The 13,459-nt window shown below is 57.2% G+C and overlaps 2 protein-coding genes across 3 annotated transcripts; both read left to right on the top strand.

The window, feature by feature from the left end:
* Nucleotides 1-799: 799 nt before the first annotated feature.
* CD79B (CD79b molecule) lies at nucleotides 800-6,876 on the top strand. Of its 2 annotated transcripts, none has more exons than XM_016128714.2 (6): nucleotides 800-950; nucleotides 1,611-1,655; nucleotides 2,615-2,923; nucleotides 3,096-3,214; nucleotides 3,399-3,440; nucleotides 3,526-6,876. In XM_016128714.2, exons 1-6 carry the CDS (start codon nucleotides 884-886, stop codon nucleotides 3,622-3,624), a joined length of 681 nt encoding a protein of 226 aa, XP_015984200.1. In that variant the 5' UTR covers nucleotides 800-883; the 3' UTR covers nucleotides 3,625-6,876. The 2 variants fall into 2 exon arrangements, with proteins under 2 accessions (XP_015984200.1, XP_015984189.1); XM_016128703.2 differs by having other exon boundaries at nucleotides 1,608-1,655; nucleotides 3,526-6,874.
* Nucleotides 6,877-10,894: 4,018 nt separating this feature from the next.
* On the top strand, nucleotides 10,895-13,185 carry LOC107502287 (somatotropin). Its single transcript, XM_016129350.2, has 5 exons — nucleotides 10,895-11,515; nucleotides 11,793-11,953; nucleotides 12,142-12,258; nucleotides 12,469-12,630; nucleotides 12,919-13,185. Exons 1-5 carry the CDS (start codon nucleotides 11,506-11,508, stop codon nucleotides 13,117-13,119), a joined length of 651 nt encoding a protein of 216 aa, XP_015984836.1. The 5' UTR covers nucleotides 10,895-11,505; the 3' UTR covers nucleotides 13,120-13,185.
* Nucleotides 13,186-13,459: the final 274 nt, after the last annotated feature.

Genomic DNA, 13,459 nt, shown 5'->3' with positions numbered 1-13,459 from the left:
GAGACAAAGCCTTTTAGTTTCAGAACCAGGAGGCTCCCCAACTCTAGCCTCCTGTTCCCCTCCTATGGACACCTGGACACCTGGAGCTACGGACGGAGGACACCTCAGTGCCCCAGGAGTTCCCTGATTGCTGAATGGAGGGTTTTCTCTAAGCCGTCTACACCTAAGTCTGCCCCCTTCGGCAGCTCCCAGCAAACTCTCCCACCAAGTGATGGGGGCAAGGCCTCCCACTAAGCCCCAGACCAAATCTTCATCCAAGTGGCTGCCACACTTGGGCAGCTCTTGCTCAAAAACCTCTGTGGCTCCCTTATACCACAGGCTAAACCTCCAACCCCTAACACGGCTGCCTGCGCTCCAGCCAAGAGGCCGTGCTCTGGGGCCTGCCCGGCACCTGGCCTGGGCCCATAGCTGCCCCCAGCACTCCCACACCATCCTTCCTTGGTGCTCTCTTCCGACAGGGTGCAGGCTGGTCTGGGGCAGAGGGACCGCGCTCAGGTTTATCGACCCATGTGTCTTCGGCCTGAGAACCTAGACTTCGGGATGGGCGGCTGGAGAGCCGTAGGGTGTCCGCGGGGTGAGGACGCGTGGAAGAAAGCACGCGCTGCCCTCACCCCGCCTCCCGAGGGTGTCCACCTTGGACCCGAGCTGTGGTGCCCAACCGGGCTGACCTTCGAGCCTTAGCAGCACAGCTGACGAGAGAGCCCGCCCTTCCCCAGGGTCCCCAGAGAGCTGGTACCTCCCCTGGGTCCCGATTTGCATGGCAGGAAGGGGCCTGGTGGGGAAGACGCGGGGAGGGGACAGGCTACAGCCCAGGCAGTTACACGTTTCCCCCAGGAGCTCCGGTTGTCATCGCAGGCTTGGGGTCGGAGACCGAGCGGGGACCATGGCCAGGCTGGCACTGTCGCCCGTGCCCGCCGACTGTCTGGTGGTGCTGCTGCTGCTCCTCCCAGGTACGGCCCCGCCAGAGGCCTGCCGGCTTCGCCCTCTGCCCTGCTCTGTTTCCTCTGGCTCCGGCCCTTGCTCTCTCCAACCCCCTCCTGCCTCACACTTGCCGCCTCAGGTCTCCTTCCCACTGCCCTGGGGCCTGGGGCTGTGCCCCGTGTCAGCCAAGCCGATGGGCTCAGGGGTCTGAGGCCCCGGCCCCTCTCCCTCCTGGAGGTGTCAGGCTGAGCTAGGCCTGAGGGGTTCTGATTCTGACCGTGAAAGAGCCAGGCCAGGGAGGAAGAGAGGAGAGAGTGTGGCTCAGCCTCGGGCCCCTAAGGGCACTGCGTGGGTAGGCGGGGTGGGTTGGCAGGGGACAAGCTACCCCCAGTCCAACTCTGGGACATACATGTCCCCTCTGGAAGACAGGAGAGCCCTCCAGCTGTGACTTCCCCTCTGTCTCGTCCAGACGCCTACTCAAGGCAGAAGGGAAGCTGGGAGGAGGACCTTCTGGGGACCCCACCCCACCCCTGCTACTCCTGAGCAGGGCTAGGGAGGGCTGAGGGGTCTTGAAGCTGCTCTCTGGTGGAGGAAGCGGGCCTGGGAATGGGAAGGGCGTGCAGGGGTGGGGCAGCCAGCTCCGCGGAGAGGTCCTGACCTGGCCCTGCCTACTTCCTCCCAACCAGCAGGTGAGACGGTGTCGGAACCCCAAAAAAAGGACGCGAATTCTGAAGGTCAGCAACTGCCCTGCCCCTTTTGGGGGTAAGGATGCCTGTGTCCAATGCCCATCACTTTCCCTCTGGCTGCCCCTTGGTCCCTTGTCCCCCTGGATCTCCTTACCGTAGGCCTCCTTAGGGTCTTCTTCTCCAAGGTCTGGCTCCAAGGCACCCCTCGATCCCCTGCCCCGCCCCAACCATGCCAGTTGTCATTCTCATTAGACACAAATGCTCCACTCCCAGCGACTGAGAGACTGGGCTAAACCCTGGGTCAGAGGGGGAACCAAAGAAAAATCCCCCGGAGGGCTGGGCAGTCAGGCCCAGCCCCAGAAGGAGCCCAAAACCTTAGGGGTTCTGACGGGCCCCACAGGCTCAGGGGTTCCCAGGGGGCCGCTCACTGGGAGCAGTGAGGCAGGGGAGGGGAGGCTTCTTGCAGCAGGTGGGTGGCGAGAGCATGCCAAGGTGTAAGAATAAAACATGGAGCAGGTCCACGCAGGGGGCAGAGGGAGGTGACGGAGGGAACGTGGGCAGGGGGGACATGTGCAGGCCCCTGATTGCCAGATGAAGGATTTGTGGGGAGCCCCTGAGGATTTCAGACTGGTGCAAGGCAGCACTGGACAGGAAGAAGTGGGGTCACTGGGCCAGGTGAGAGGTTGTCCTGTGGCCCCGGGTGGGGCTGGAGGTGAGGCTTGGATCAGGCTTCTTTAATGGGATGGAAAGTATTCAGAAGGTTCCAGGGTGCTTCTAATGGAAACTCAAATGTCAGGAAGGAGCAGGGTCTGGTGGTGTGGCCTGCGGCCTCTCACGTGGCTTGGCGCTCCTACACCTCTGCCTCCTGATCGCCCCACACTCTGAGAAGCAAGGACAGACCAGGGGGCTGGGCGAGGGGTATGGGCTGCCCGGGGTGGGGGCCCGTGGTTGGGTGGCAGTCAGGAAGACGCTGAGCAGGGTTTTAATACTGGCCTTGGCCCCTGCAGAAGGAAGCGCTTGTCCCGATATCTGGCAGTACCCACGTTTCATGGCCAAGAAACGGGGCTCCACGGTGGCAATAATGTGCTTCATGGATGGTCTGGGCAATGTGAACTGGCTCCGGAAGCAGGCTACAGACTCGGAGCCCAAGCTGCTGCACCTGGAGCAAGGCCACATCGAGCAGACCCAGAGCAACTTCAACGCCACCCTCACCATCCGTAACATCCAGTTTCAGGACAATGGCATCTACTTCTGTCAGCAGGAGAGCCTGGAAGGCTCCCGTAAGGAAGGCTGTGGCACCGAGCTTCGAGTCATGGGTGGGTTTGGGGCCTGCCCTTCAGGCAGGGAGTGGATGGGGCCACTGGGTATTCACAGAGCCACCCACAGCCCACCCCATGTCAGCCTAGCACCAGCGAGGCGGCCACGTACGGCCGGCGGCGGTGGCCCTGGAGCGCCCCGCCTCACCAACCCCATCCCACCCCCGCCCAGGGTTCAGCACCTTGGCGCAGCTGAAACGGCGAAACACACTGAAAGACGGCATCATCATGATCCAGACCCTGCTCATCATCATCTTCATCATCGTCCCCATCTTCCTGCTGCTGGACAAGGTGACCTCCGGGGGCCGGGGAGGCAGCCACAGGGCAGGCCGGTTCTCGCAGAGGGCGCCTCGCCCCCGACCCCTGAGTCCTCGTGCCTCACCCAGGCCGATCTCCCTGGCCCTCCCGGGCCTGGCCCAGAGGCGGACGGGGTGGGGGGAGCTGACATTCTGTTCTCCCCCTCTTGCCCCACCAGGATGACCACAAGCCTGGAATGGAGGAAGATCACACCTACGAGGTAAGGTGGAGCCCACCCCCCCACCCCGAGGTCCATGGGGTGGTCAGAGAGTGGCCAAGGCCTGAGCTCCATTCCATGTCTCCAGGGCCTGAACATTGACCAGACAGCCACCTACGAGGACATAGTGACTCTGCGGACAGGGGAGGTGAAGTGGTCAGTGGGTGAGCACCCAGGCCAGGAGTGAGAGGCCAGCCTTCCCCACGCCCCTGGGCACAGCCTGCTGCGTCCTCAGTGACTGCTTCAGAGCCACCTGGCTCCCAGTCCGCCCCCTTTTCCATGGACCCACTGTCGGCCTCCCAAACTGGCCCACCAGATCCGCCTGCCCCGCCAGTCCCTGGTTCCCAGCTCTTGCCGAAGGGGCTGGAGTGGAAGGGCCACCGGGCAGTGATTTGGAGCAGGGAGTTCTCTGGGAACAGGCTAGACCCAGCCTTCTTGGGGTGCTATGTGGGGATCCACCCCACGTTCAGGTTGGGGAACACAGATACTTGTCTGAAAGCTACAAAGGGACTCAGAGCAGACCGGCTTCGGCTTCCTGAAGCCTGAGAAGGGCCATGGCTGGCCCACCCCCCTTGGCCACAGACGGGCCACCGAGAGCTTCATCCCTCTCCCACTCTCTCCTACCCTCTCCCACCCCAGGGGGCTCCTAGCCTTGAGCCCATTCTCCCATGGAATAAAATAATGTGTCTTGAGAAACCATACCCTGGCTTGTGACATCTATGGGTATGGGGTGGATGTGAGTATCTGAGCACAAATGTTTGGGCACCTGTGGGCCCAAGGGGCACGAGAGGGGACAACTGCCATGAGGCTTGTGGACGTCTCCTGAGCTACTTGCTACTTTTCTCTGAACGTCTAGCTGGGACGTCATCTCTTCCCCTGTTCTGACCCTAGCTGGGCCCAGAGCAGCTGGAGAAAGGCTGACCGGCCTGGCCCTTCTCCGTGGTGGAGCTGCCCTCACTTTGCATTTCCTTTAGTTAACAAGCAGCACTTGAGTCTTGCTCTGTAGGGCACGAGTCTCAGCTTTGAAGGAGCATGCCCTCCCCCACCCATCCCAATCCTACTGTTCTTCAAGGCCCTCCGCCTCTGGGAAGCCCTCCTGAAGCACCTGATCCCTATCCAATAACTATCTATTCGGACCCAGCCCCTGCCGCTCTGGCCTAGCTACAGCCTAGTGCTGCCGGTGCTGGCCTTGTTCTCCAGTTAAACTAGAAACTGCCTGAGGGCAGGGCCTCCCCTCCCTCTACCACACTCCTCGCTCCCTGGCCCCCGCCCCAGGCCCGGAAACTTACTTGTTTGTTGTTTGACCCAGAGCCCGTGTAAGACTCTTAAAGAGGGAGGCTTTGTGGTGGTGAACATTGGGAGGCCTTAGTCAGGTGACCCCATTCACTTCAGAAGCCCCCTAAGGTTACAAAGTCACCACAAAATGATCCCTAGGGCCCTACGAATTAGGGCCCCGACCTCCCAGCTGCTGGAGGGACTGGGAGCAGCTCACAGCTGGGAGCTCAAGTGCGATGAACCTCTGTGTGCCACGCCAGGCTGGGCTCCACTTCCCGTTGACCTTGGGGAGACCCCCAAACATCTCTCTGCCACTCGTGCTCTACTTGCAGGTGGGAGAAGTCCCTACCCTCAGGGAGCTGCCAATTTAACTGGACGGCAGAGGCCGGCATGTGGGGACCAGTGAGAGCAGCAGCGGTTTTTACCAGCTTCCCCCTAGAACCCCAGGCAGGGCAGGTAGCTAGGGCACCCAGGCCTGAGGTCTCAAGACAATCCCTCCGTAGCTCAGTGATGGCCACTTGGAGCCAGCCAGGGCCAAGCTGGGCCGGACCAGTCCCCTCCCCGGTCTCTGGGCTGCCAGAGGGAACCGGCTTGTTTTGGCATCTGCCTCCACTGAGCTGGAGCCCTTCCTCTCCCACTGCTTTGCATAGTGGCTCTAATTCTGTCCTCCTTCCTCCGCCAGGGACCCTAGGCAGCCGGCCTGGGGGTGGGGGGTAGTGCACTTCTCCCCGCATCAGGGTCTCCCCCTGCTTGGGGCTGCCCTCAGCAGGGGAAGGACTTGGCCTTACTTAACAGCTTTGAATAACAGAGCTTCCCTGAATCGGAGCAGCCAGGCCTGCCTCCCCCACCGGACCCCGGCAAAGGGCATTCGCCTTCATGGTTATGATGGAGGAGCCCTCTCCGGTCTTTTTTTTTTTTCTGTTTTAGGGTGTCATTATGTCTGTTCCGTGGGTCCCGAGTTCTCAGAACTGACTTAGGCAGTAGAAACAAAGCTGGGTGAAGCTGATGGGAGTGGTGGACATCTCAGAGCTCAGTTGTTTTATCTGCAAAGAGGGAATCGTAAAATCTGGCTGAGGCGAGGGAATTGAACTGGATGCCTTTTTTTTTTTTAATTATCATACAGAAAAGATAACATTGTTTGCTTTTGGTATACAGTTTGATGAATTCTAGCATGTGTACAGGTTTGTATAACCACCACCACCATCAAGGTACAGAACATGAACCAAAATCTTTTACTGGGCCTCCAAAATATTTATAGATTGAATACCTCTTGATGCCAATAAAGTTTTACCGAGTGTCTCCATATCCCTTTACATGATCTTGCCCAAGCCCCAGCATACCCTGGAAGGGGGACCATCTTTGCCAAGGTTTCCCGTTGTTCACAAGTGCCAAAGCCCCAAAGGCCCCACTCCTTCCTAATAGGCTGGATGCTGTGCTGCCGACACCCTCCAGAAGTCCCACTCTGGGTCTCTGCTTGGCCCTCCCCCTCCCCAGAATGCAGCCCTGAGGCGCCTTGGTGGGCACATGCCCCAGTGCCCACTGGGGGAATCCAGCATGGTCCCTCGGGTGCAAGCACAGGCTGCTTCCTCCTCTATTCTAGCTTGACTTCCGGCCTTCTCACTGCAGGTGCTGCTACGCTCTGACCCGAGGGTTTGGGTGTTTTTCCAGCAGATTGGAGGTGAAAGAAAAACAAAACAAAACGCAAAAAGCTGCCCCCGTTTGGGTGTCACCAGCGGGTAGCATGCGTCCCTTAGCAGGTGCCCAGCCTGGCCGGACCTCCTGTGAAGGGCCTCAAAGGCCACCTGGACACACAGGGTGTGGGATTCCTGGATTCTGTCCGCGCATGCTCTGCTCTGTTGAGACAACCTCGGCAGCTAGATTTAGGCCCACCAGTGACATTCCCGTGTTTGTCTCTGCTCTCCACGCTGCACCTGCTGTTGACTCGGTTGCAAACAAAAACGAAAACATACCTGCCCCTTGGAGCGCCTCAGCTGCCCTCTCTAACTCAAAAGCCTTTTCTTGGCAACTTGAGTGACTCCACATAGAACACAACAAGCATTCGATTCTGAACGCAGAGCAGTTTGTTAAAACACATTCGGGTGGATCCTAGCGCAATTTTCAAATTTGAAAAACGAACGACATCTTTCTCTGGGACCTGAGACCACTTTCTCACGTGTCGGGAGCGGGAGGACCGGATACCTGGTGCGCTCCCGCTCCAGGCTCGCTTTCTCTGTCCACAGAGAACATCTGTGCGTACTTGGGGTCGGCATATGCATGCTGCTTCGCCTATTTTTTTTTTTCACGTCGATGTTTTTATGTATGTCTTGTTACGCATTGCAAGATCCTGTGCTTGTTTTTGTGTTTTTGTTTTTTTTTTTTTTTTTTTTTTTTTTTGGTACTTGTTATTTTGAATTTACTCTACTATGAGATCATCGAGACACAGCGTGGTCTGTCTGCCTTGTCATTTCTGGCCAGGTGGATATTTGAGTTCTGTCCTGGGCACTGTCCTTCCAACCGTTCAATCCACTCAGCAGATGCTTGGTGAGGTGCTGGGCCTGAGGGCCATGCCAGCTGCCGGTGCCCCCCACTCCCCGTATTATTCTCTTACTTCTGTATCTTAGCTATTTCTTCACCACAGCTTTCACAGCGTGAAATGTCTGTGTATATTGTACTAGTGTGTATTTATTTGTTTGCTATCGTCTCTCTTCCCATAGACTGTAAGCTCCAGCAGAGAAAAGATTGTGTCTTTTGTTTAGCTAGGTAGGTATGCCCATCTGCCTGGTACGGTGTCTGGCATTTGGAAGTAGCAACAACTACTTGTTAAATCGGTTAGTGCATGAATAAGAGAGTGAGTGAATGAATGGATGAAAGGCATGCATCCAGCCTCAAAGAGCTTACAGTCCCATAAGAAGGATAAGATGTCCATAAGTAACCGCAGGATAAGGTAAAAGGAGGCAGAAGTTATTTCCAGCTGAGGTCACCCATCAGGAAAGCACCCCAGACTTCCCACAGCTGCTGGGCACATCTCGAATTCTTATTACTCCTTTTTCAAAGGGCCGTCTCCCTGGGGAACAATCTCCAAAGGAAATTACTTAGTATGTCCAGTCGTGGAGATGGGTATGCACTTCTAGATTGTTCTGAGGTCCTCACCTAGTATAAACAACACCCCCCCCCCAAGGACCATCCTCCATACTCGAACCCTCTGGCTAACCCAAGGCTCCGATGAGATAAAGGAAGTGAAAACACGACATACACTTAAACATGCAATACAAATGTGAAGGGCGATGTGGCTTGGTTCATTAAATCGGGCCACATCACGTTGTTTTCCTGTCACTTTTCTCGGTGGACTTCGTTTTGGGCTGATGCTCCTTGCATCCAATTACTCCCATCTTCTTTGGATATCTGAGCGGGGACTCGATGCTGCCCTGCTGGCTTTGCATACCTAGCAGCACCACTGTCTTTCCTGGATGAAGCTTCTAAGGAGCCCGGTGCCATGGCAACGCCGGACCTTGGGCAGCCACCAGTTAGGAGCTGGGAGACTCTGGGCAAACTGCTTCATCTCTTTGAGTCTGAATGTCCTCTATGAAATGGTCCTCACCCCCTATTACCCAGTACAGTGCTTGGTACACGGTAGGCGCTCAGCAATGTTGATCTCCTTCCCCACCTCCCCTGGAGAAGCCCTTGGGAATCCCCACATCATATTCTCTAAAGTCCTTGACTCAGTGCCCTGAGTGATCAGTGTGGTGCTCAGATCCATGCTGCAAGCACAAAGGATGTAAAGTTCATCCTAGTGGTGGTCCTGGCCTCTGGCCTCAAGGAAAGCAAGACAGAGTGAGCCGTGGGGAGTGTGGGCCTCCAGGGACGAAGCAGGAGTGGAAAGAGCTGCCACCAGTCCCTCTGAGGTTGTTCCTGAGATCAAGGCAAGTGTGACTCTAAATAATGAGATGGCCCCAAACCCCATAGACTTGAACCTCAGAGAGAGATCACTTGAATGGAGAGCAGATCTGTGAGCTTCTGCAACAGGTGCAAAGAACCCCAGAGATGGTTAAATCTGGACATATGAAGGGCTTCCCAACACACTGAAATTCATGGTTCCAAGATAATGGGGGATTCATCCCAAGCCTTTCAAGGCTGACCTTAGAGATGGTGCTCACAGCTTCTCCCCACTGGCCACCATGCAGGGGCCATTGCTGGGCAGTCTCTGAACTTGGAGAAGCCAGGGGTCTGGCCCCAGGTGGTGTCTCAAGAAAAGGTGGGTGACTCCCCAGCACTAGAGGGAAAAATCCCAATTAATTCGAAGTTTATCTTCTACCAGGAATGAATCATGTATGTGGTCTCCATCACTAAGACCCTGAAAAGGTGCAGACTACAGAAAGGGATCGCCAACACCCACCCCACACCTTTCCGGTCTTCCCTCTTCGCTGCCATGGTAACCTTTTGTGGAGGCATATCCCCAGGAGTCCCTGGAGCCCATAAGCCAACCTAGTTCTGGGGCCAACAGAAGTGGGTTTGGTGGAAGAACGCAGTCCCTACCCTGGCTGGTCCCAGCTGTTCTTGGTGGTAGCCTGCCTGGTGGGAAGCCTCAGCCACACCACTTGTGCCCACCTTGAGTGGCTCTCAAGCAGTCCCCGACTCGGGCTCTATACCCTGGTACCTAGGGGAGGCCTGGGACTTTTCTCCCATGGCCCGCAGTTTACATACAAGTTCCCCCTGCTTCAGCTAGAAGCCCACGGCAAGGGGTTCCACATCAGCGCTCCTCCTCCCACGTGACATAGGGGGGCGGGGCGGTGGAGGAGGCGGGAGGCTGTGTGGGTCTCAGAGACCTTCCTCCCCTGCCCGCCCGCCTTCCCTCCTTTGGTGGAGCTGGAAGGATGCGAGGAGGAAAATGTCCCGCCTTCCTCAGAGCCTGTATCTTTGATGTCAACCCCCTGGTCCCGCATGGAGCATAGCTGCCCCACGTCCCTGTGCCCTCCTTGGCAGAGATGAATCGGGGCACAGCTGGGCAATGGTTCAGGAACGAGGGGACAAAAGGGAGCTTTATCATTAGGTCCTAAAAAGGGGGGATGGCGAGGCGCACGTACTCAGGTGTGGACCATGGAGGTGTGGCTTTCGGACGTTGGTTGCCAACACCAAAACCAACCACCTCTAGGAGGGTTTGCTTGTTCATTTGTTTGTTTTCCCACAGGGTCAAGTGCTAAATGTTCTTAGATTCAAGGGGTAGAAGGTTTAAACGGAGGGAAATGTATTCTTTCCTGCTCTTCCCCCTGGGTGGTTTGGTGCTGATGACCTCCAGATGCTGAGATAGCCAGGACCCTGGGCACCGGGAGGCCGGAAGGCAGCAGTCCCAGCCGACCCGACCCTAGCCTTACCTGCTGTGCAGTCCCCGACATGCACCCCGTGTCTCCGGGCCATTCTCACCTGGGAAATGAGGGGCAACAGTCTGCCTTTCAGGGGAGGACAACATGTGGCAAAGGGACCCTCGTCGTGAGGGGAGCCTCCACGTTCAGAGAGATGTGACGTTAAAATAACTGAGGGGCCCCCACCCGGTCTGCGTCAGGGAAAGGGCTTGGGATGATGCCACATGGAATGAGGCTCTGAAGATCTGCTGCCTTAGCCGGGGTCACTCATGCAAGTCTGGCTCTCTGAACCTCGGTCTCTTCCTCTGTAAAATGGGGTGATAACAACACTTCCTTCGCAAGACGGTCATGCGACTCAAACATGAGAATACATAGCCATGCTTCTCACACCCTGACACGCTCTATACAGATACTACAAAGAGAAGACAGATTGGGAAGGGACTGCCAAGACTGGAAAGAGCATATTTCAGGGTGCTGCACCCCGAGGTCCTGAGCCGGGGACAGATTCAAGCTCTCAAGGCATCGTCCACCTTTGAGATTCTCCGACGGTGACAGGGCTGCAAGAGGAAGCACTTGTGGTACCTGCGTTCCCTGCATTTCTGCTTAGTTTGCATTTCCGTGCAGGTTCATATCACAAATTTTGCCTACCCATGTGAGGCGGTGGGGATGGGGAGTGGGTTCCAATGCTCAGAGGAAGGGGAGGGCGGTGCGTGGGGCTGATACCCTCTAGTGGTCAGTATTAGTAATGCATCCAGCAGCCTGAGGCCGGACCAGGGGGTAGGATGGCCTGAGGATGGTGATAGAGGTGAAGCTGGAATCTGGGGCTGAACTGTGCCCGGAAAACCCAGAATCTATCGCTGTCTTGTCCCCCTTTTCCAACACACACATCTTCTCTTGTGATCGGAGGGAGCAGAGCAGGGAGGAGGAAGGGATATTAGAGTGAGGAAGGGGTCAGCGCGGCTCTCGAGGCATAGCCATCCTGAAGCAGCCCCCCGTTTGGGGGACCAGGTTGGGCCCTCCTCAGCCTGGTGGACAACTCCGCAGTGACATCCTGCAACCATGCGCCTGCAACTGTGCAACCATACTCCCTTCTGCCACCACTCCCGTAAAAAAAAAAGAGGTGGTCTCTCTAGCTGAGACCCTGTGTGTGCAGCCCTCACAGGGCTAGTGACGGTGGAGAGCAAAGATGACAAACCTGGGGGACATGACCCCAGGAGCGGAGCAGGAACACGATGAGTGGGAGGAGGCTCTAAATTATCCATCAGCAGAGGCCCGTCGGTGGCCCCATGCATAAATATATGGAGGAAATAGGTAGGGGCAGAGCAGGGGAGAGAGGCGCCGGGGTATAAAAAGGGCCCGCAAGGGACCGATTCCAGGATCCTAGGACCCAGCTCCCCAAACCGCTCAGGGACCTGTGGACAGCTCACCCAGCGGCGATGGCTACAGGTAGGCGCTCCTAAAATCCCCTAGGGCTTGGTATGTACTGTGAGGTGATATGGGGGCCCTGCGGTTGCATGGGGGCACTAACCCTGGCCTTTGAGGCTTCTGAATGGGAGCATAGACACCTAGCCCGGACATTTGGCCAAGTTTAAATGCTCTCAGGCCCTGAGGGAAGGGGAGGAGAGAGGGACAGGTCCTGGGGCAAGGAGAAGGTTGGCAGGAGACCTAGGCCTCCTGCTCTGTCGGCCCCTGCCCTTGATTTAACCTCTGTGTCTCTCTCCAGGCCCTCGGACCTCCATGCTCCTGGCTTTCACCCTGCTCTGCCTGCCCTGGCCTCAGGCGGTGGACGCCTTCCCCACCATGCCCTTATCCAGCCTGTTTGCAAACGCTGTTCTCCGGGCCCAGCACCTGCACCAGCTGGCTGCTGACACCTACAAGGAGTTTGTAAGCTCCCTAGGAATGGGTGCTGGTGGGGGGTGGCAGGCAGGGGTGAATTTCCCCGCCACCGGGTTGTAAGGGGAGTAAACTAACGAGTTCGGGGTTATTTTATCCATGCGAAAGATGCCGTCAGGTGAGCATAAAATGAAGGGGGTTCAAATAAATCAGACCCGGGCGGGCGTTCCTTCTCCCAGGAGCGAGCGTACATCCCGGAGGGACAGAGATATTCGATCCAGAACGCCCAGGCTGCCTTCTGCTTCTCGGAAACCATCCCAGCCCCCACGGGCAAGGACGAGGCCCAGCAGAGATCCGTAAGCAGCCCCCTCGGCCCAGCCAAGAAACAGAGGCTTCCCTTTTTCTAAGAAGGTCGCCCCTTCTCTGAGCGGAAGCCCAGGCAGCCCTGGGCTGCCTTCGGCCCAAGCTGGCAGAGGGTCGCAGTGGGGTGGCAGAGGAGGGCCTGCGGGCAGAGGCCGGCTGCTGGCGGGGTTGCCAGGTACCCACTGCCCACCCTGTCCCCGCAGGACATGGAGCTGCTCCGCTTCTCGCTGCTGCTCATCCAGTCCTGGCTCGGGCCCGTGCAATTCCTCAGCAGGGTCTTCACCAACAGCCTGGTGTTTGGCACCTCGGACCGCGTCTATGAAAAGCTGAAGGACCTGGAGGAAGGCATCCAAGCCCTGATGCGGGTGGGGATGGCATTGTGGGTCCCCACCCCTAGGGGCCACACCCACTCTCGCTGGGCCTGGAGCCCCGCGGGGCTGGCTTAGCTGAGGGGTGGGAGGCTTGCATGAGCTGGAGGAGATATGGCCCCTCTCTTTGTAGTAGTCTAGCCTTGACCCAGGAGAAATTGCTCTCCTCGTTTCCCCTTGTGAATCCTCCATGCCTTTCTCTAAGCCCTGGCAGAGGGGAGAAGGGCCGTGGAGGGGAAAGGAGGGAGCAGCTTGCAAGGATTGAGTCTCTGTCGTCTTTTTCAGGAGCTGGAGGATGGCAGTCCCCGGGCTGGGCAGATCCTCAAGCAAACCTACGACAAGTTTGACACAAACCTGCGTAGTGACGATGCACTACTCAAGAACTACGGGCTGCTCTCTTGCTTCAAGAAGGACCTGCACAAGGCTGAGACGTACCTGCGGGTCATGAAGTGTCGCCGCTTCGTGGAAAGCAGCTGTGCCTTCTAGCTGCTGGATATCCATCCCTGTCACCCCTCCCTGGTGCCTCCCCTGACCCTGGAAAGTGCGACTCTGGTTCCCACCTTCCTTTCCTAATAAAGTAAAGTTGCATCGTATCGTCTGAGCTGGTGTCATTCCGTTATGAAGGGAAGAGGTGTGAATAGGCAAGGAGCAGGTCAGGAAGACAACCTGCAGGGGTCCTGTGGGGCTTGTTGGGAACCAGGATGCTGACCAATAACTGATGGGTTCTTCCTGGCTAGAAAGAAGCTGACACATTCACTCCTGTCCGTTACACACCAAGTCCACTTCCTCGGTCTGTGGCTTCCTGGGCAGTCATATCAGGACCCCC

Source organism: Rousettus aegyptiacus, unplaced genomic scaffold, assembly GCF_014176215.1.
Source record: "Rousettus aegyptiacus isolate mRouAeg1 unplaced genomic scaffold, mRouAeg1.p scaffold_m13_p_6, whole genome shotgun sequence".
NCBI classification, from domain to species: Eukaryota; Metazoa; Chordata; class Mammalia; order Chiroptera; family Pteropodidae; genus Rousettus; species Rousettus aegyptiacus.
This window is presented reverse-complemented; position numbering and strand designations above follow the sequence as displayed.